This window comes from Sabethes cyaneus, chromosome 2 (genome assembly GCF_943734655.1).
Source record: "Sabethes cyaneus chromosome 2, idSabCyanKW18_F2, whole genome shotgun sequence".
Taxonomy (NCBI): Eukaryota; Metazoa; Arthropoda; class Insecta; order Diptera; family Culicidae; genus Sabethes; species Sabethes cyaneus.
Window position 1 is genome coordinate 236,713,011 of NC_071354.1, and position 20,239 is coordinate 236,733,249.

The following is a 20,239-nucleotide window of genomic DNA, read 5'->3' on the forward strand; positions in this document are numbered from 1 at the left end:
GAACAGTTTTGATAACATTTTTGATTATTGCAGAAAATGGCAAAAGTTACTAATATGTTTGTGAATAAAAATTGAGGGTAAAACAATTACTCAAGCTATAAACGTTACTTAATTGAGTACATTGCATGCATGCATACCATAGTATCCACCCACAAAGTGTTGCAATAGGTTTAATCTTTAAATTATCAGCTTCAACCACCCAGTATTATTAGGTAGTTGGTATTCAACTTCCAACCGAAAGCAAAATGAAGCTAAATCACGAAATATGCGCAAGTTCCACGCGCACTACATGTAGCAAAATTCTTTCGCAACGTTTTCCGCCAGCTTGATAGCGGAACGACGGAATCAAAGAAGAAGCTGGACCGATCTTCTTTACTTCCCGCGCCAGCCAGCCAGCCGGTCGATCGCTTCCTATGGCTGGCAGGTACGAAACAAATGAAACTCAGGTGTGTTCGATATGTAGGTACCTACCTACCATCCTACGGATCGCCAATCTCGCGAGGAGGTGCTGCACACTGTAGCTATTTTTATTCACGACGACGATTTACCTTCGCCGTCCAGTCGGGAGCACATGGAAGTCGAATGAGATGCCATACAGAATGATACGATAAAAAGTGTGGATTTTATTATGCCTCCTGTTCGATTCGGTTCTGGTACGGTGGCTCTGTGTTCAAGAAAAAGGAAGACGCACTCCTTATATGGCATCCGGCAAGTTCAAGGCAGGTCGAGACATTCCTAATGACTCAAACTTCGCGTATCATGATCTTGGAGCGCTGCAAACCTGTATTCGCTTTCGGAAATGAGTTCCAACACATGGACTTTTGATTAAACTGGCCGCTAGTGTACTGGCCGTTCAAATTGCTATGGAAATACATATTATTTGAATTATCAATACCATCCCTTTTACGCTTTTGATCTTACCTGTGATAGCAATTTTTATACCACCATGCACCGTAATAATTTCTTGCGCAATTCATTGAATATAGATCGTTATCACGATCATGCGTTGAAAAGTTCATTCCTCTATGATACGAAAATGAGTCACCACCGCTGCCGGTGAATGAACCCAAATCCTTTATTTTATACAGTTCCGTTTCATTACCAATAGCAAACGAACTAAACTTCGGGATCGCAGTTTTCCCACCGGAATCCGTTAGCGCAAACATTATCTCGTGTCGGCTGGTGCTGGTGAACAGATGAATCCGATCTAAACCATACCAAAATTCGCCCTCCAAACTGCCGAACCCATTTTTGTAGTCACTCCACTTGCGATAAAAATTCTCCGACCCATTGAAACGATTCTGTATCACCATCCAACCGATTCCGTAGGTATTATCGCAAACCGCGTAGAACGGCTTAGAGTCGTCCGTAGGACGCAGCAAATATTGCCCCGCCTTTCCGTCCGGAATCTCCGAGCACGACCTGTACACTTCACTTTCATCAAATTCCTGAGGAGCCGCCGCATCAAAAGTGCTTGTTTGTTTAACTTTGGTGCTTACTTTTGGTTGATCTGCTGCTGGAGTTTTTAGGCAACCTATGGTTTGGTTCATTAGTTGTTGTTCTAAATTCAGGATTCTGTAATGATGGCTTAAAACAGTGAAAAAAAATGGAAAAAAGAAGTGCACTCACCTGAGGTTCATTTCATCCAACTTGGCAAGAATTAGTTCCAAACCAAATCCCAGATCGGCCCCCGTTTCTTCCTGGTTTGATTGGTCCAGCAACATACTGGTTAACAACGCTGGAATAACCACTAAATAACTTAGTAGGCTTCCGGTAGCCATGGTTCAATAAAGTTTAAATTTGACAGTGGAATCTGAGCGCTATGCTGCTACTGAGAACGCTGAACAGCAATGCAGCTTGTTTGTTGATAAGAAGAGCTAATATTAGAAGATTTACAACGTTCTTGAATATTTTTGGTGTAGTTCAAAGATCACGTAACCAAAAAATTATTACAATCTTCGATTGATTGTAATTTTCAATCTAACTCAATTGTGTCAATTTCGTTTTAATCTTTCGATTATTTCTGATCGGTTCGTTTGATAATCCATCATTCGTTTCAGCTGCCAAAGCCGTCTTGACCCTACAGTTTTAGCAAATCGAAAATGTTCCAACATCGCCCACCAGGCGAGTATTTGCAAGCTGAAACACGTATCCTTCCAGATCAAAACTTTCAACTGCCGCAGTCAAAAATGCCGCCGAAAACGGAAACCTTCCTACCACGTGTACTACCAGAATGTGCGGGGTTTACGTGTCAAAACTAGCAATCTACGACGAAAGCTTTCTAGTCACGAGTGCGATATTTTGGTGCTCTCTGAAAACTTCAATTTATGTCGACGCGACGTGTTGAACAATGTTCAATGTGTCAACCTTCTATGAAAAATTGCTTGAAGTCCTAATCAGTAGTATCAGTATCCTAAACCAAACAGTAAATAAATTTTTATGATCTGTTTCGACGTTGAATAGTGCTTTTCCTCAGTTAATCGGTAGACGGTACGCGCGAGTTTTCAAAAAGTTGAAAATTTTGCGCAACTTTTCTGCAGCTTATAAAAGAACACTGATAATAAAGCATTTACAACCTGCAGACGTTGTGGAAGTCGCAGAAAATGTCGCCCGTGACCAGAAAACTTATTTCCGTCATTTGTTGGTCGTCCGCAATGGCGAAAAATTCAACCTTTCCCTCGTTGCCTGTGTTATTATGGTATTAACTGGGCAAGAAAATATAATAAACTCTTCAATCGTTGTGTAGTCCTTAAAAGGACCGATTGTTTGATTATCATAACTCCAGCTTGCAATAAACTTGTACTAACGCACTTAACGTAATTCTCTGTTCGGTAAATTGGAATACCGATAACCGTAAACGAGGCACTGCTTGTTGCAACGGACCAACCGGTAGCTATGCGATCGACGAAGGCGTTCGTGTATGATCCTGAGTCACGATGAAATACCAGTCCAAAGTGGCCAGCTGCAAGTGATTCTGGTCGTTTTGTTGTCGCGAGCAGCATATTTCCTGCCAATTCCAGAACTTCAGCAGCCAGATATTCAATCACGGCAGCGAAACGAGTGCTCCAGCTCCAACACACGCTCAGCACACTTTCCTTTCCTCAGCAGCCGATGAACACGACCGACCGGGAACTGCAGACGTGCACGAGTCGAGCGTGACTCGTTTGCCCTTGGTGCTTCTTCCTTTGTCGCGTCCAGACAATAAGATACCAATAAGATGTTGGCAGTAGCTCAGCTAGCGTTTGAATAATACTGTTAGCCGGCTTACCACGTGTTATGTACCAGAGCAAGCGACAAGAATCGCCCACACCTATTTTTCATGGTCCTTCATTCTATCATCTACGTTAAATAATATGGAGCATTTCAATTTCAGTCTGAACAAAAGAGCAAAGTTACCAGTGAGCCATTCGCCTTTGGCTGCCAAGGAAAAATTACGCTGCATATTATTACTGTACCATTGGTGATGGATAAATTTGTGTTGCTAAAGAAAACCGAGTGGAAAGCCCTAAGTTCCAAGTTTCCTACGTTTCATCAATTAACGAAAACCGTTCTTTGAAGAACGAACAAATTCTTATATGAAGATGCAAAAGATGTTACTAAAACTTTCATTTTGTTAAACCCATGGTTTTATGCATTTTTACGCTTGACCGAATACATCGAGCTGGTATATTTGTTGGCTGCTTCTTACCTTCCGAGACGGCCAATTCAACCAGCAGCAACAAGCGAACAGAAGCGCGAGAGGTGATCGGTTAAAATTATTTGATAAGAAGCGAACAATTAGAATCAGTCTAAATTAAATAGAATTAAAATCAGTGAGCGAAAATTCCTCAAATCTTCCTGAACATTATGTTTTGTCCTTAAAAGAACATTTTTTCGACGTGATATGTTGGAAATTGAAGCCTTCTTTTCCATCTTCTTGGGCTGCAACAAAACAGCTTGGATGTTCGGAAAGACACTTCTCTGAGCAGTGGTGACACGGGACAGCAATTTGTTCAACTCTTCGTTGTTGCGGATGGCCAGCTGCAAGTGACGATAATTCTGATCGTTTCGTTGTCGCGAGCAGCAGGAAATACCTGCCAATTCCGGAACTTCAGCAGCGAGATATTCCTTCACGGTAGCGAAGCGAGTGCTTCAGCTCTAACACACGCTCAGCATCTGCTCAACAATTTTCGAGAGGATTTTATAGGGCGTAAAAAAAATACAATCATAAGGAAGCTTAACCCATAGCTTATATCGTATATATTTCTGTCATCCGTGCTAGGGAAGCACTGACGAGGGAAGGCAAAAATATGAAAATAATTCAAAAAAAATTTGCTCTGATTTTGTTAAAGCTCGCTCAATTTTTCCCGTAATTTTTTATTTGGCCCCTACAAGGGACCTTTCTGAATTAGAGTGGTTCAAAAAATGCAATTATTACCTACCTTCCATCATAAGTATTGAACCACTGGACCAATTTAAAGCGTTGACGCAGCAAATGAAAAGGTATTATATCGAACTTTCTAGAAAAAAATTGAGGTAGGAAGGTAGGTTCTAATCGCCTTTTTTTTGACCAAAAGCAAAGTGTGCCCGGTTGTGAAACACTTTGAAAAATTATAAAATAAAAATAAAGAAGAACATAAAGAAATATGAAATGAAAATAAAATATTACATTCATCTATTAACGGAAAACACCGTAAATGGAAAGTAATTTATTAGTTTCTTAATTTAATCATCTAAATCTACATTGTAAGCAATGGATGTAAAAACAGGAAGTTCGAGTTCTGCGGATTTGGCTCTCATGTGCCTGAAATGTGTGTTGAAAATGTTTGTGATCATTAAAGTATTGAATAATCGTTTATTTAAAAAAAAAAAAAAGGAGTCTAAAAATGCGTTTAAAAAGATTAGAAAAACAAGTCTAAAAATAGTCCAAAATTAATCACAAGATAATTCAAAAACAATCGAAAATAATCCAAAACGCGCTTGAAAAGCGTCCAATATAGAATCTCAAAATACTCCAATAGAAATCATAAGCAGTCCAAAAACATTTCAGAAAAAGGTTCGAAAAAATGCAATAGAAAAACATTTCAACAAGTTCAAAATGAGTACCAATCATCTTGCAGCTCAAAAATTGGCCTGAACGAGCCAAAAAAATCCAACAGAATTTAGAAAAAGTTCTGAAAAAGTCCAAAAGGAGTCCAAAAAACTATAAGAAGAATCCAAGACGTTTTCGAAAATGGCTCAAGAAAAGTTACAGATTCCAAGAGAGCATAAGAAGGGCTAAAAAGACTCCTAGAGGTTCAAAAAACGCCCGAAAGATTAAAAAAAGTTAAAAAATAGCCCAAAAAGGAAAAAAGTGCCAAAAATCCGAAAAGAGATCAAGAAAAGTCCAGAAAGATTCGCAAAAGTCCAAGAAAAGTCAAAAACCTTCCAAAAATAGTTCAACAACTGTCCAAGAACAATCAAACAAAATGTAATCGAATCAAAAAGACTTCAAAACACATCTAAAGAGTTCGTGAAAAAACCGTTTTAAAAAATGTCCCAAAAGGGTCAAAACTAGTATGAGGGCAAACAGAGAATGAAAATAATTCAAGAAAGTTAAGAAAGAGCCCAAAAAGGTTTGAAAAGAGTTCCAGGTAGACTGTTATTTGCCTCCGTTAAAAATCTTTGTAGACGCTTCTTGGATTCTTGAAGAACTCTTTTTGGACTCTTCTTGTATTTTTTTCGAGATGATTTTGGCCTACTTTTAATTTTTTCTTACCCCGTCTACACTCTACTTGGAGTGCTAGAAAGCTCATGGAGAAACGGGAACAGAAAAAGTGGAAAAACGAGACAGAAAACCAAACAAAATTGGGAGACGCAAATGAAAACAGAAGACAAAAGAGATAAAACTGAAATGTAAGTAATAATAGTAGCTAGAACGGAACAGACAAATGAAAAAAACGAACGACGAATGAACGAAAAATGGAATAGAAAAGGCGTTAGGAAGCGTAAAAATCGAAACAAAAAAGAAGTCGAAACGTGCTAGAAAATAACAAACCACGAGATAGGAAAAAAGGAAAAAAACGAGCCTGAATACGGGGAGAAATGGAACAGAGTTAATTCAGGACTCAGAAAAAGAGCGAAAACGGTACAACCAAAGAAGGGAAATTGAACAGAAAAAACGGAAACAGCGGACTGAAGAAGGAAAAGCGAAACAGGCTCGCGAAAAGCGAAACAAAACACAAGAGTAATCAAAACAGAAAAGGAGAATATCGAGAGAGAGAGAGAGAGAGAGAGCGAGAGAGAGAGAGAGAGAGAGGAGAGAGAGAGAGAGAGAGAGAGAGAGAGAGAGAGAGAGAGAGAGAGAGAGAGAGAGAGAGAGAGAGAGAGAGAGAGAGAGAAGAAAGAAAACCAATAGAGGAATTGAGAAAAATGGGAAGAAGAGGTAAAACGAGATGGAAAAGGAGAAATTTGGGACAAAAAACGGGAGATAAAAAAACGCAAAAGAAAGACAAATAAGGGAGTAAAAAATCAATCGAATAAAAAGACGGAAAAATGGGGCTTGGGAGTGAAATGGGGAAGGCAACTAGGAAAAAAGCACCTAACATAACTCTAGCCATCCCAAGCCCCTACCTAGCGCCTTCACGTGGTCATTCATGGAGACACTTCAATTTGTATAACTGAGTATAGCTATTGTATAGCTAAGCTAGGAGGTGCGAGGTGCGGGTCGTGTGGTTTTCAGTTCAGCTTTCAGCTGTAGTTTTAGGTCACATTAAACATAATGACTTTATTTTCAAGTGTTAGATTATTTAAACTAATATTTTTGGTAGACTAATCTATTTTCAAAGAGCGAAATAAGGCTAGGTCAAAATGCCATTAGTTCCATCTCCGAAGCTCCGGAGTATCACTCAACCTTTATTAGCAAAGATACTCCCAACGACTGTAAATAAATCATTATCTCTATGGGAAGCGTTTGGTACGGGAGGTCCACGCTTTCTTCCTTCCGATAGATTTCAAGGAGTTTAATAGAATTAGGTATTGTTTCTGGTTCCACTTGATTCCTTAGAATTCTCTCTGGCCGTTAACAAGAAAAATAATTGATTCAAGTAATCGTCATTTTCCAGGATGCATTCAAGAATTGGCTGCGTTAGTGAGAGATTAGATTAGATTAGAGAAAGACGGAAAAAAATTTCGGCGGCTTCAACGGAAGGCGAGAGGAAAACGGCACAGACGAAGACGAAAACGAGAATGAACGGAGAATGAATGATAGAATCAAGCATGCGTCCTAACAAAATCTTGATATAAGACCACAGAGTATAGACGGCTTAGTGGTGTAATTGGTTAAACAACACGCTCAACTAGAGATTGGGAGCTGTGAGTTCGTCTCTCACCTTCGTTAAGTCTATATTTTTGGCCTAATATCAAGAATGTTCAGTTTGCCTGAACCTACATTTCTCGCATTAAGCATTTTTATTCTTCCCCAACAGAGGAGATAAAAAGAGTTAAAAAATACAAAAAGTTAAAACCTAAAAAAGGGGGAAAAAGACTGAATACCCATAAAAAAATAAAAAACGTGTGGAAACCATGAGGAAAAACAGGACTGTAAAGAAAAGTAAAACTGGAACAGGAAACAATGAAACAGGAAATACTGGAAAGAACAACGAGAAAAAAGCGGAAAAACGAATGGACAGTGTGAACCAAATTGAGAAAATAGTAGAGAAAAGGAGAATAAATGTAACAAAAGAGGAAAACGGAACTGCAAAAGAGAAAAAGCGGAACAGAAAAGAGCAAAACGTGTGAGAGAATAATACGAAAAATGTGAATTTCAGTTTTCAGTAAAACTTTGTGTCCTATTTCGTGTTCAATGTCCGGATTGAAGTAAAGTTTCAAATTCAAATTAGTCCAAATTCAGCTCTATGTCAAGTTGTCAACTTCAATTGCATGTCTGATTGTAAGCCCGATCAAGGTTAGTCAAGAGAGGTTTTCTGATGTTCAAATTTGTTTATCACCCCCGCTGGGTTACCTTTGACGATCCCCGTTATTTTCAAAGCGGCAACTGTTTAATGTGTATAAACAACGTCGATGGTTGCTAGCCGATCGCTCCGCGCACTTATGTTCTACAAACTGTGAAAACTAGATCACCTATTTTAACTCACCTTGAGCCCGATTTCATGTCTAATTTCGCTCTTAATTTCAAACCCAATTTCAAGGAAAATTTCAACTTTAATTATAAGTCTAATTCAATTCAAATTTCAAATCAAATTTCATGTCCAATTTCGAATAATACCGTCAAATTCTATTTTAAGTCTAATTTAATGTCTAATTCCAAGCAAAACTTCCAGTCCAAATTACTCTAAATCTACACACTTAAAAAAAAGTACCGAGTTCGGTAAAATATCGTAACTCTGAACAGCAGAACGTTCGGTAAAAATTTTTTATGATACCAAACATTACTAATGATCCGTAAACGTCGATTGGCACCATCAAATTTTACCGAACGTTCGGCTGCTCAGAGTTCGGTAAAAAAAAGTTTAAGTGTGTAGGTCTAATTTCAAATCAAACTTTATGTCCAATTTGCAGTTCAATTTGTAGAAAAGCTTACGTACATCGACAAGCTTACGAAGCCCTACGTCGATCAGCTAAGTTATGCTTGAGACATGTATTTTGTAAATCTTGTAGTTTATGTTGTATTGAATGCAATTTAAAATGATAAATTGATTTGAAAATTAATTCATTTTTCAACATTTGCGGTACTGCACGTTCATGAATGTTGAATGTTTGCAGTTGTTTTTTTTATTGAGTAACGTAATTTTTCAACCACACAAAAAGGAAGAAGCAATTCATTCATTCAAAACCAGTTTGCAGCTTCTGCATATTATTAGCATGGCTGCCATTGAGCATTGTCAGCCCAGCATAGCACTCACAATCGAGTGTCAGACTTGAGCCATTGAACCATGGCAACCGGTAGCCTACTGAGCTACCTAGTGATTGTACCAGTGCTGTTAGCTTGCCTGTTGTTGGACCGATCGAAACAGGAAGACCCGAGTGCCGGTGATCTTGGATTCGGTTTGGAACTGATTCTTGCCAAATTGGATGAACTAAACCTCAGGTGAGTGCACTTTAGGACCTCTGTTTGCTGTTGAATCGGTTTTGTTTTACCGTTTTTTATCACAGGATCATGACCTTAGAACAGCAGAATCAACAGCTAGCTGAAATGCTGAACAAAACCATGGGTTGCATAAAAACTCCAACAGCAGATCAACCCAAAATTGGTGTGAAATCTGATCAAATCAGTGCGTCCAGTCAAGAATTTGACGAAAGCAAAGTGCACAGATCATGCTCGGAGGTTCCTTCCGGAAAAGCAGGTCAATTTTTGCTCCGTCCTACGGAAGACGCACAGCCGTTCAATGCTTCTTGCAATAATACCGACGGAAACGGGTGGATGGTCATACAGAATCGTTTCGATGGTTCGGAGGAGTTTTATCGAAACTGGACCGATTACAAGAATGGGTTCGGAAGGCTGGATGGTGGTGAGTTTTGGTTTGGCTTAGAGCGGATTCATCAGTTCACCGGCAGTCGCCGGCATGAGATAATGTTTGAGCTAGAGGATGCTGGCGCGAAAGTTGCCAATCCTAGGTATAATCCGTTTGCTATTGGTAGCGAAATGGAAGATTATAAACTGAAGGAGTTGGGTTCGTACACTGGCAGTGGTGGTGATTCCTTTGGATATCATCAGGGAATGAGATTTTCAACGCCTGATCGTGATAATGATGTACATACGTTGGACTGTGCAAAAATGTATCACGGCGGATGGTGGTATAAAAATTGCTATCACAGGTAACATTAAAGAGAACTTAATTGATTGTTTAAAATGAATTTATTTTAATTTTTATAGCAACCTAAATGGCAAGTACACTAGTGGAAAATTTGATTTCGAGTCTATGTGTTGGAGCTCATATACCGGAGGTCACGTAGGTTTAAAGCGCTCCAAGATGATGATAAGAGAAGTTTGAGTTGTGGCCTCGATTCACCTGGAACTTTCTTCGAAAACGGAAAAATTTGTTGATAAAATTGGGAAAATAAAAAAGGTAGCAACAAGTACAAACGCCACTTAAAATGTTCATTCTTTTCCCAGTGAGAGGACTTGTAAAAATCACTTAGGTATTTTACACATACAATGTGAAACGTGAATCCCCGTTCGAATGAAATGAAGCATTTGTGGTTTAACCATTGCTGAGTTACGTCATCTTTAAATCACAAAAAAAACAAAAGTGATGTTCATTCGAAGAGGTTTTGAATTCTCTATTATTAGCAATTCTTATCACTAAAAACTGACTGCACTGTCAATTTGAGTGAATTTGAGTGTCAAACATAACTTATTAGTGAACCATGGCAACCGGAAGCCTGCTTCGCAACACGGTGATCGTACTAGTGCTTCTAGCTTGTCTGATGCTGGACCAATCGAAACAGGAAGAATCGACGGCCGATCTTGGATTCGGTTTGGAATTGCTTCTTGCCAAATTTGATGAGTTAAATCTCAGGTGGGTGTGCACGGAATATCCCTTTGTTCAACTTCGCTGTAGTGTTTCGCTTTTAATTTCAGAATACTGACCTTAGAACAGCAGAATCGGGAAATTTTGAACAAAACCATGAGCTGCACAAAACGCCCAGCAAAAGATCGACCACAAATTAATCCCGCTAAATCGAATGAAACCAGTATGAGTGCGAGTGGTTTTGAGTTTGACAAGTTGGTAGTTGCTGAAGAATTTCATGAAAATGAGGTGTACCGGTCATGCTCCGAGATTCCGTCCGGCGAAGAGGGAAAATATTTGCTCCGTCCTACGACGGAAGATGGTCAGCCGTTCTATGCTGTTTGCAACAATACCGATGGAAACGGGTGGATGGTGATACAGCATCGTTTCAATGGTGTGGAGAATTTTTATCGAAACTGGACTGATTACAAGCACGGATTTGGGAGTTTAGATGGCGAGTTTTGGTACGGCTTAGATCGGATTCACCTATTTACCAGCAGCCGTAAGCACGAGATAATGTTTGAGCTAACGGATTCTACTGGGAAAGTTGCGACTCCGAAGTATAATCCGTTTACTGTTGGTAGTGAAACAGAAGGTTATAAACTAAAGGAGCTGGGTCCATACACTGGCACCGGTAGTGATTCATTTGAATATCATAGAGGAATGAAATTTTCAACGTATGATCGTGATAACGATCAATTTGCATCAAGTTGTGCAGAAACATATCAAGGTGCATGGTGGTATAAAGGTTGCTATTACAGGTAACGTTCATTTAAGACTATACACACGGTTTGGTTTTAAATAAAGGGATTGTTTAATAATTAGATCTTACATTTTTGTAGCAATCTCAACGGCAAATATAAAAGCGGCAAGGTGGATGTGACGTCCATGTGTTGGAACTCATTTCCCCGAGCGACTGTAGGTTTGCAGCGTTCCAAGATGATGATACGCGAAGTTTGAGTTACTGTGGGAATCTCTCGACCTGAGTTGCTGAACTTGTTGGATGACCACAAAATAAGCGCATATAACTCCTTTTGGGAATAGATTGCTAACGAAACAACAAGAAGTGGTAATAAAATCCATATTTTTTATCATATCATTCTGTAGTTTTTTTAAATTCAAAATAATGTAATCGCGTGAGACTTTACTGTCTAAAATACATATAGCTTTATTCATTAAAGAGGTGTTGACAATCATATAAAAATATGAAAAATTGCCAACGTTGTTGAAGAAAACTACATTAAATATATATGCTTATATGCTTCTACCTAAGTCTGATATGTGTAGGGACGAGAAAGCACAGTTTTTGGCGGAGTACAGACGGAAAGCGGAGAGTGGCGTAGACGTATGAACCAGGAGTAGCAGGCATTACTTAGAGAGACTCTCATCGTACATTTGGCGAAAGTTGGGAGACTACGGTGGGCCGGTGACGTTGCAAGGGTGCCGGACGATTGTGTAGTGAAATCCGTTCTATTCAAGAACACCACCGGCACCAGTATTATTAACACTGTTACTTTATTTGTTTCTATTTTGCCAAGAAAACTAAAGCTTTGAGAAAGTTCGGATTTGATCATACGAAGGAAAGAAGGTGCGTTCCTTATATGGCATCCGACAAAGTTCCATTTGAACCGTAACACAACTCAAACTTCTCTTATCATTATCTTGGAACTCTTTAAACCTATGTTACCGCCGGTAAACGAGCTCCAACACATAGACTCGTAATCCAATTGACCACTATTGTATTTGCCATTGAGGTTGCTATAAAAATTAGAATATATCCATTAAAACAATTCCTTTTTCCCCAAGTCCTCTTCATTGTTACCTGAGATAACACTTCTTATACCACCATCCGCCGTGATGCAGTTTTGCACAATCATACTTATGTACATCATTATCACGATCAGGCGTTGAAAATCTCATTCCTTGATGATATCCAAAGGAATCACCACCACTGCCAGTGTACGAACCCAACTCCTTCAGTTTATAATCTTCCATTTCGCTACCAATAGCAAACGGATTATACCTAGGATTGGCAACTTTCCCACCAGCATCCATTAGCTCGAACATTATCTCATGCCGACGACTGCCGGTGAACTGATGAATCCGCTCCAAACCAAACCAAAACTCACCACCATCCAGCCTACCGAACCCTTTCTTGTAATCGGTCCAGTTTCGATAAAACTCCTCCGAACCATCGAAACGATTCTGTATGACCATCCACCCGTTTCCGTCGGTATTATTGCAAGAAGCATTGAACGGTTGAGCGTCTTCCGTAGGACGAAGCAAAAATTGACCTGCTTCTCCGGAAGGAACCTCCGAGCATGATCTGTACACTTTGCTTTCGTCAAATTTTTGAATGGACGCACTGATTTGATCAGATTTCACACCAATTTTGGATTGATCTGCTGTTGGAGTTTTTATGCAACCCATGGTTTTGTTCAGCATTTCAGTAAGCTCTTGATTCTGCTGTTCTAAGGTCATAATCCTGTGATAAAAACGGTAAAACATTACCGATTCAATAGCAAACCGAGGGTGCTAAAGTGTACTCACCTGAGGTTTAGTTCGTCCAATTTGGCAAGAATCAGTTCCAAACCGAATCCGAGATCGCCGACACTCGGCTCTTCCTGTTTCGATCGGTCCAACAACAGGCAAGCTAACAGCACTGGTACAATCACTAGGTAGCTCAGTAGGCTACCGGTTGCCATGGTTCAATAGTCTGAGTCTGACACTCGATTGTGAGTGCTATGCTGGGCTGACAATGCTCAATGGCAGCCATGCTAATAATATGCAGAAGCTGCAAACTGGTTTTGAATGAATGAATTGCTTCTTCCTTTCTGTGTGGTTAAAAAATTACGTTACTCAATAAAAAAACAACTGCAAACATACAACATTCAACATGAACGCGCAATACCGCAAATGATGAAAAATGGATTATTTTCCAATCAACTTGCTTCAATTCGGCATGAAAAATGTCAATATATCCTGCCAATTTATCATTTTAAATTGCATTCAATACAACATAAACTATAAGATTGGTGAGAATACATGTCTCAGGCATAGCTTAGCTGATCGACGTAGGGCTTCGTAAGCTTTTCGATGTACGTAAGCTTTTCTACAAATTGAACTGCAAATTGGACATAAAGTTTGATTTGAAATTAAACCTAGATTTAGAGTAATTTGGACTGGAAGTTTTGCTTGGAATTAGACATTAACAGAAGACCTAAAACAGAATTTTAAAGTATTATTCGAAATTGGACATGAAATTTGATTTGAAATTTGAATTGAATTAGACTTGTAATTAAAGTTGAAATTGGGTTTGAAATTAAGAGCGAAATTAGACATGAAATCGGGCTCAAGGTGAGTTAATATAGATGATCTAGTTTTCACTTTTCCGCTTTGAAAATTACGGTGATTGTCAAAGGTAACCCAGCGGGGGTGATAAACAAATTTGAACATCAGAAAACCTCTCTTGACTAACCTTGATCGGGCTTACAATCAGACATGCAATTGAAGTTGACAACTTGACATAGAGCTGAATTTGGACTAATTTGAATTTGAAACTTTACTTCAATCCGGACATTGAACACGAAATGGAACACATAGTTTTACTTAAAATTGAAATTCACATTTTTCGTATTATTCTCTAACACGTTTTTCCTCTTTTCTGTTCCGCTTTTTCTCTTTTGCAGTTCCGTTTTCCTCTTTTGTTACATTTATTCTCCTTTTCTCTACTATTTTCTCAATTTAGTTCACACTGTCCATTCGTTTTTCCTCTTTTTTTCTCGTTTTTCTGTCCAATATTTCCTGTTTCATTGTTCCTTTTTTCTTCGTTTCCTGTTCCAGTTGTGCTTATCTTTACAGTCCTGTTTTTCCGCATGGTTTCCACACGTTTTTTTTTATTTTCTTACTGGTATTCTGTCTTTCCCCCCCTTTTTTGCGTTTAAACTTTTTGTATTTTTTAACTCTATTTATCTCATTTCATGTCCTTTCATGAGGCTGTTAGAGTCAATAGGATCGTAGCACTGACCCCGCACTGTCCTGTATTCTAACAGCTGGTTGCGAAGTCTGTCGTATAAAAACATAAAGTCAAATTTCGACAACGGAATTAGCACCCAGGCTTTGCTTTGCTTTGCTTTGCTTATCTCCTTTCATTCTCGTTTTTGTCTTCGTCTGTGCCGTTTTCCTCTCGCCTTCCGTTTGAAGCCCCATTTTTTCGTCTTTCTCTAATCTAATCTAATCTCTCACTAACGCAGCCAATTCTTGAAAGCATCCTGGAAAATGACGATTACTTGAATCAATTATTTTTCTTGTCAACGGCCAAGCTAACTGCGCAGCATGTACCACAGAGAGAATTCTAAGGAATCAAGTGGAACCAGAAACAATACCTAATTCTATTAAACTCCTTGAAATCTATCGGAAGGAAGAAAGCGTGGACCTCCCGTACCAAACGCTTCCGATATAGATAATGATTTATTTACAGTCGTTGGGAGTATCTTTGCTAATAAAGGTTGAGTGATACTCCGGATCTTCGGAGATGGAACTAATGGCATTTTGACCTAGCCTTATTTCGCTCTCTGAAAATAGATTAGTCTACCAAAAATATTAGTTTAAATAATCTAACACTTGAAAATAAAGTCATGATGTTCAATGATTGCCTAAAACTACAGCTGAAATTTGAACTGAAAACCACACGACCGCACCTCGCACCTCGCACCTCCTAGCTTAGCTATACAATAGCTATACTCAGTTATACAAATTTAGGTGTCTCCATGAATGACCACGTGAAGGCGCTAGGTAGGGGCTTGGGATGGCTAGAGTTATGTTAGGTGCTTTTTTCCTAGTTGCCTTCCCCATTTCACTCCCAAGCCCCATTTTTCCGTCTTTTTATTCGATTGATTTTTTACTCCCTTATTTGTCTTTCTTTTGCGTTTTTTTTATCTCCCGTTTTTTGTCCCAAATTTCTACTTTTCCATCCCGTTTTACCTCTTCTTCCCATTTTCCTCAATTCCTCTATCGGTTTTCTTCTCTCTCTCTCTCTCTCTCTCTCTCTCTCTCGATATTCTTCTTTTCCGTTTTGATTACTCTTGTGTTCTGTTTCGCTTTTCCTTCTTCAGTCGACTGTTTCCGGTTTTTCTGTTCAATTTCCCTTCTTTGGTTGTACCGTTTTCGCTCTTTTTCTGAGTCCTGAATTAACTCTGTTCCATTTCTCCCCGTATTCAGGCTCGTTTTTTTCCTTTTCCATTCCATTTTTCGTTCCATACCCTTTTTCTATTCCATTTTTCGTTCATCCGACGTTCTTTTTTTTTCATTTATCTGTTCCGTTCTAGCTACTATTATTACTTACATTTCAGTTTTATCTCTTTTGTCTTCTGTTTTCATTTGCTTCTCCCAATTTTGTTTGGTTTTCTGTCTCGTTTTTCCACTTTTTCTGTTCCCGTTTCTCCATGAGCTTTCTAGCACTCCAAGTAGAGTGTAGACGGGGTAAGAAAAAATTAAAAGTAGGCCAAAATCATCTCGAAAAAAATACAAGAAGAGCCCAAAAAGAGTTCTTCAAGAATCCAAGAAGCGTCTAGAAAGATTTTTAACGGAGGCAAATAACAGTCTACCTGGAACTCTTTTCAAACCTTTTTGCGCTCTTTCTTAACTTTCTTGAATTATTTTCATTCTCTGTTTGCCCTCATACTAGTTTTGACCCTTTTGGGACATTTTTTAAAATGGTTTTTTCACGAACTCTTTGTATTTTTCTGAACCCTCTTTAGATGTGTTTTGAAGTCTTTTTGATTCGATTACATTTTGTTTGATTGTTCTTGGACAGTTGTTGAACTATTTTTGGAAGGTTTTTGACTTTTCTTGGACTTTTGCGAATCTTTCTGGACTTTTCTTGAACTCTTTTCGGATTTTTGGGACTTTTTTCCTTTTTGGGCTATTTTTTAACTTTTTTTAATCTTTCGGGCGTTTTTTGAACCTCTAGGAGTCTTTTTAACCCTTCTTATGCTCTCTTGGAATCTGTAACTTTTCTCGAGCCATTTTCGTAAACGTCTTGGATTCTTCTTATAGTTTTTTGGACTCCTTTTGGACTTTTTCAGAACTTTTTCTAAATTCTGTTGGATTTTTTTGGCTCGTTCAGGCCAATTTTTGAGCTGCAAGATGATTGGTACTCATTTTGAACTTGTTGAAATGTTTTTCTATTGCATTTTTTGAGCCTTTTTCTGAAATGTTTTTGGACTGGTTATGATTTCTATTGGAGTATTTTGAGATTCTATATTGGACGCTTTTCAAGCGCGTTTTGGATTATTTTCGATTGTTTTTTGAATTCTCTTGTGATTTAATTTTGGACTATTTTTAGACTTGTTTTTCTAATCTTTTTAAATGCATTTTTAGACTCCTTTTTAATGCATTTTAGGGCGATTTTAGATTTTGTGGCATTTACTTGCAATCTTCTTCGATTAATTCTACTTTTTTTGAACCGGTTAGACCCCTTGGCGCACGTGGGGTCCACTATTTCGAGGTATCAAAAGTGCAATTCTTATTTTTTAACCATTTTCAACCAATTAAGTGCAAAAGTTCCAATATTTGAAGACCTCGTGTCAGTAGTGGCCCCGTTTCAGCGAGAATTACTCATGGGTCCTTTTAGGATTCTTATTTATCCTTTGTTGGTCTCTTCTTTTATTCTTTTCAATTTCTTTTTACCCTCTTTTTGGACTCGGCATTGATTTTTTTAGATCCGTTTTGAATTCATTTTGAATTTTATTTAAGCACTTTCCGGTTCTCTTTAGAGACACTTTTCGAACTATTTTTGGTCTTTTTTGACTGTTGTTTGTCTTTTTCCGGACTCTTTCTGACCCTAGACTTTTATCTTCTCGTATACCTTTTGGAGTTTATTTTAGACATTTTAAAGAATGTGTTTTGACTTTTTCTGGACTTCATTTTAGCGTTTTTTTTTTGTACTCTTCTCGGCTCTTTCTGAGCGTTTTTTTTTTCTTTTGAGCTCGACACTATTCTTTCATTTCTGTAATTTTTGGAACGTTTTCATCCTAATACTGGAGACTATTGAGATTGTTTTTACCTTTTTGGACATTTTTGGAACTTTTCTTAAACTTTGTAGTGTATACTTTGGATTATTTTTAAACTTTAGGACTTTTCTTGTAGTTTAGAACCCTTTGTTGAACTCTTTTCGGAATTTTTGAATTCAATTTGATGTTTTTGTATTTTTTTTTTTTTTGAATATTTTGGAAGTCTTTTTTGTACGCTTTTCGGACTTTTTCAAAACTTTTTTTTTGGGTTTCTTTGGAAACATTTTTAAATTCACTTTAAAATATTCTTTGGCTCTAATTAGACTATTTTTGGACTCTTCTGATACTTTTCTTGGACTTTTGCTACACAACTCTCAAACTCATATCGGCGCTTTTTGAATTTTTGTAATCTTGTTGGGTTCATTTTTGAAACTATTATGGCTCTTTTTGGACATTTGCTGAGTTTGGGTTGTCAATTTTGTTGGATATTTATTTAGTCATTTATTTATTTGGGATAATTCATCTGATCTTGAATTTGTCTACATGAATAAAACTTATGTTAAATAAAATCAATTCTACATAGCTTGTGCGCAAACAAGTGCGTTGCCCAAGTAACAATTTGGGTTTTATTAAACTCCTATGATGGCATTTAAGACCAAAATTGGCCTTGAAGACCACCATAAGAGTACAACAAAAACTCACATTGTTGCTTGGGTGGTTCACCGAAATTGAACAGTTCCTCCACCTTCGAAAAAGTTCTAATGCATTCAGTAATTGGCTCGTTGTAACCGAATGCAGTCCGGTGAAACTGCGTTTGCAATAATCCCGTTGAGCGCAATGGTCGTTGTGATACCGGAAATTGAGCATGGTTAATAGCCAGTATTTTCTTCCTTTCTTTTCCTCCGTTTGTTCCGTTTTTCTCTCCTTTTGTCCTATTTTTACTCTATTTTTCTCCAGTTTATCCTCATTCTTATTTTCTACGTTTTCTTTTTTTTTTGTAACCCGTTTTTACAGCTACTGACACGTATTTCTTCCTGCTCTTATCCGCTTTTTTTCTTCTCCTGGTTCATTTTTCCTTTCTTGTTTCTTTTTCCGGAGAGCTACAGGAGATGGACTGCCTCTGGATCCATCGATATGGATTTCGATATGGACTGCCTGTGAATTTTCCAAGAAAATGTACTAACATTTTCACAAGAAACTTTGTGCTCCATGTTGTTTGGTTCATGAGATATGAATTTTTGAATTAATGGATATCATCACGGTAAAATTGCAACACTCTCAAATCACTCAAATTTTTGAAATGGCGTTAGGTAGTTTTAGGGCCTTCGATGAGGAACCAAACTTCTCCGTTGATGTGGCAACTGACAAGATGTGGCTAAAAAACTGAATCTGAGCAAAAGTTTCGTGCAGAAAGCCAAAACTGGAGCTGGATTCAAGGTACAAAAGGCCCCAATAGAATACGGTCGCGAACAGTCGTGTCCGGAAGTTATACGGTAAAAAGCTGACGAAACCACACTCTTGTGTAATGGACGATGAGACCTACGTGGAAGCGGACTCCAACCAAATTCCGGGAACCAGTATTTCACTGCCAAGGATAAGTTTCATATTCCAGAGAACCTCCGCGTGATCAAAAGGTGTTGATACGGAAAACGGAGTATACCGTCAAACGGGGTAACTTGCAACAATTCTCAACTAAGATTGCAAGTCAAAACTTATCTGTAGTACATTTGAGGATATTCAATTAATATAAAGTTATTAGGTCTAGGATAGAACAATTTCACATATTGAGAAAAAATATGCAATCAATATTGGCTGTTGTAGAATTTTTAAACTAATTTGTTACTAGTAACCCCTCAAACGGGGTAACTTGCAACAAGCAATATTTTTTGCATATTGAACGAATTTAATGATTTGTATGAGTTTCTTTAGACTTGAATATGCAAATGATAATCCGACTTGCGATTTTTAATGCTTTTGCTATGAATATACGCATAAATGTCCTATGTCACGTTGGTGAAAATAATTTATGAGCCCCGTAACAGAATTTACGAATTAAACTTTTTATATTATTCATGCAGTTGATATTCCTTGTCTGGATCCGATAGAGCTGTCTTCTTTAAAGATCATTCACATATTCCGTAACGCACTTAGGGGAGCGAGAGTTGTGTAACAATGTATTACACGTCGTATATCCACTAGACCGCCCAGTTAGCTTCGAGGTACGATGCTGGTCTACCAAGCCAGTCGTCGCATGTTCGAATTTAGGCTAGGCGGTGCTTGCCTGATAGTCAATAGGATCGTTACGCTGGCCCCGTAATTTTCCTGTTTTCTAAACAGCCGGCTGCGAAGTCTGTCTAATGACGGTTTAAGCCCACGACTTTTTTGATATCCACTATGCAAAATCGCGTCACGAATTGGAGCAGGGGAGTTAAAAATCATCGATATCTTGGTTACGTAATATATGACTGTTCATTACGTTACGAGTTATCGTAATTAGACACTGTCATATTGCTGGTGAGGATATTTTATTTTTGGCCTCTTCTATAGCCATTTTCAGTATATCCAGAGAAAAACTGGCATATTTCTAACTTACCGAAAGTATCTTACACTCTTCAGGTGTGCTTTAGTATTATTTGATGCAAAATTAAATAATAACTTGCTTCGTGAAGTTAACGGAACACAGCTAGTTATATCTACCAGCTGTTGCAAGTTACCCCGTTTAAGTACTTGTTTTAC

The 20,239-nt window shown here is 38.2% G+C and overlaps 4 protein-coding genes across 4 annotated transcripts; 2 read left to right on the forward strand and 2 right to left on the reverse strand.

Moving 5' to 3' along the window:
* Nucleotides 1–620: 620 nt before the first annotated feature.
* LOC128737854 (microfibril-associated glycoprotein 4-like) lies at nt 621–1,818 on the reverse strand. The gene is made up of 3 exons (XM_053832588.1): nt 1,630–1,818; nt 922–1,575; nt 621–861 (listed from the first exon to the last, which is right to left on the reverse strand). The coding sequence occupies exons 1-3, from the start codon at nt 1,779–1,781 to the stop codon at nt 744–746; spliced, it is 924 nt and encodes a 307-aa protein (XP_053688563.1). The 5' UTR covers nt 1,782–1,818; the 3' UTR covers nt 621–743.
* Nucleotides 1,819–8,912: 7,094 nt separating this feature from the next.
* On the forward strand, nt 8,913–10,040 carry LOC128736806 (angiopoietin-related protein 1-like). The gene is made up of 3 exons (XM_053831295.1): nt 8,913–9,067; nt 9,133–9,795; nt 9,854–10,040. The coding sequence occupies exons 1-3, from the start codon at nt 8,913–8,915 to the stop codon at nt 9,969–9,971; spliced, it is 936 nt and encodes a 311-aa protein (XP_053687270.1). The 3' UTR covers nt 9,972–10,040.
* Nucleotides 10,041–10,347: 307 nt separating this feature from the next.
* LOC128736807 (microfibril-associated glycoprotein 4-like) lies at nt 10,348–11,555 on the forward strand. The gene is made up of 3 exons (XM_053831296.1): nt 10,348–10,499; nt 10,562–11,251; nt 11,333–11,555. The coding sequence occupies exons 1-3, from the start codon at nt 10,348–10,350 to the stop codon at nt 11,448–11,450; spliced, it is 960 nt and encodes a 319-aa protein (XP_053687271.1). The 3' UTR covers nt 11,451–11,555.
* Nucleotides 11,556–12,130: 575 nt separating this feature from the next.
* LOC128736808 (microfibril-associated glycoprotein 4-like) lies at nt 12,131–13,195 on the reverse strand. The gene is made up of 3 exons (XM_053831297.1): nt 13,041–13,195; nt 12,313–12,975; nt 12,131–12,248 (listed from the first exon to the last, which is right to left on the reverse strand). Exons 1-3 carry the CDS (start codon nt 13,193–13,195, stop codon nt 12,131–12,133), a joined length of 936 nt encoding a protein of 311 aa, XP_053687272.1.
* Between the last annotated feature and the right edge of the window lie 7,044 nt (nt 13,196–20,239).

Coding starts and splice junctions, on each gene's coding strand:
- LOC128737854 (XM_053832588.1), bottom strand. CDS start 1,781: ATGGCTACCGGAAGCCTACTAAGTTATTTAGTGGTTATTCCAGCGTTG. Junction 1,576..1,629: donor TTGGATGAAATGAACCTCAG/GTGAGTGCACTT, acceptor CCATCATTACAG/AATCCTGAATTTAGAACAAC. Junction 862..921: donor TATAAAAATTGCTATCACAG/GTAAGATCAAAA, acceptor GTATTTCCATAG/CAATTTGAACGGCCAGTACA.
- LOC128736806 (XM_053831295.1), top strand. CDS start 8,913: ATGGCAACCGGTAGCCTACTGAGCTACCTAGTGATTGTACCAGTGCTG. Junction 9,068..9,132: donor TTGGATGAACTAAACCTCAG/GTGAGTGCACTT, acceptor TTTTTATCACAG/GATCATGACCTTAGAACAGC. Junction 9,796..9,853: donor TATAAAAATTGCTATCACAG/GTAACATTAAAG, acceptor TAATTTTTATAG/CAACCTAAATGGCAAGTACA.
- LOC128736807 (XM_053831296.1), top strand. CDS start 10,348: ATGGCAACCGGAAGCCTGCTTCGCAACACGGTGATCGTACTAGTGCTT. Junction 10,500..10,561: donor TTTGATGAGTTAAATCTCAG/GTGGGTGTGCAC, acceptor TTTTAATTTCAG/AATACTGACCTTAGAACAGC. Junction 11,252..11,332: donor TATAAAGGTTGCTATTACAG/GTAACGTTCATT, acceptor ACATTTTTGTAG/CAATCTCAACGGCAAATATA.
- LOC128736808 (XM_053831297.1), bottom strand. CDS start 13,195: ATGGCAACCGGTAGCCTACTGAGCTACCTAGTGATTGTACCAGTGCTG. Junction 12,976..13,040: donor TTGGACGAACTAAACCTCAG/GTGAGTACACTT, acceptor TTTTTATCACAG/GATTATGACCTTAGAACAGC. Junction 12,249..12,312: donor TATAAGAAGTGTTATCTCAG/GTAACAATGAAG, acceptor TAATTTTTATAG/CAACCTCAATGGCAAATACA.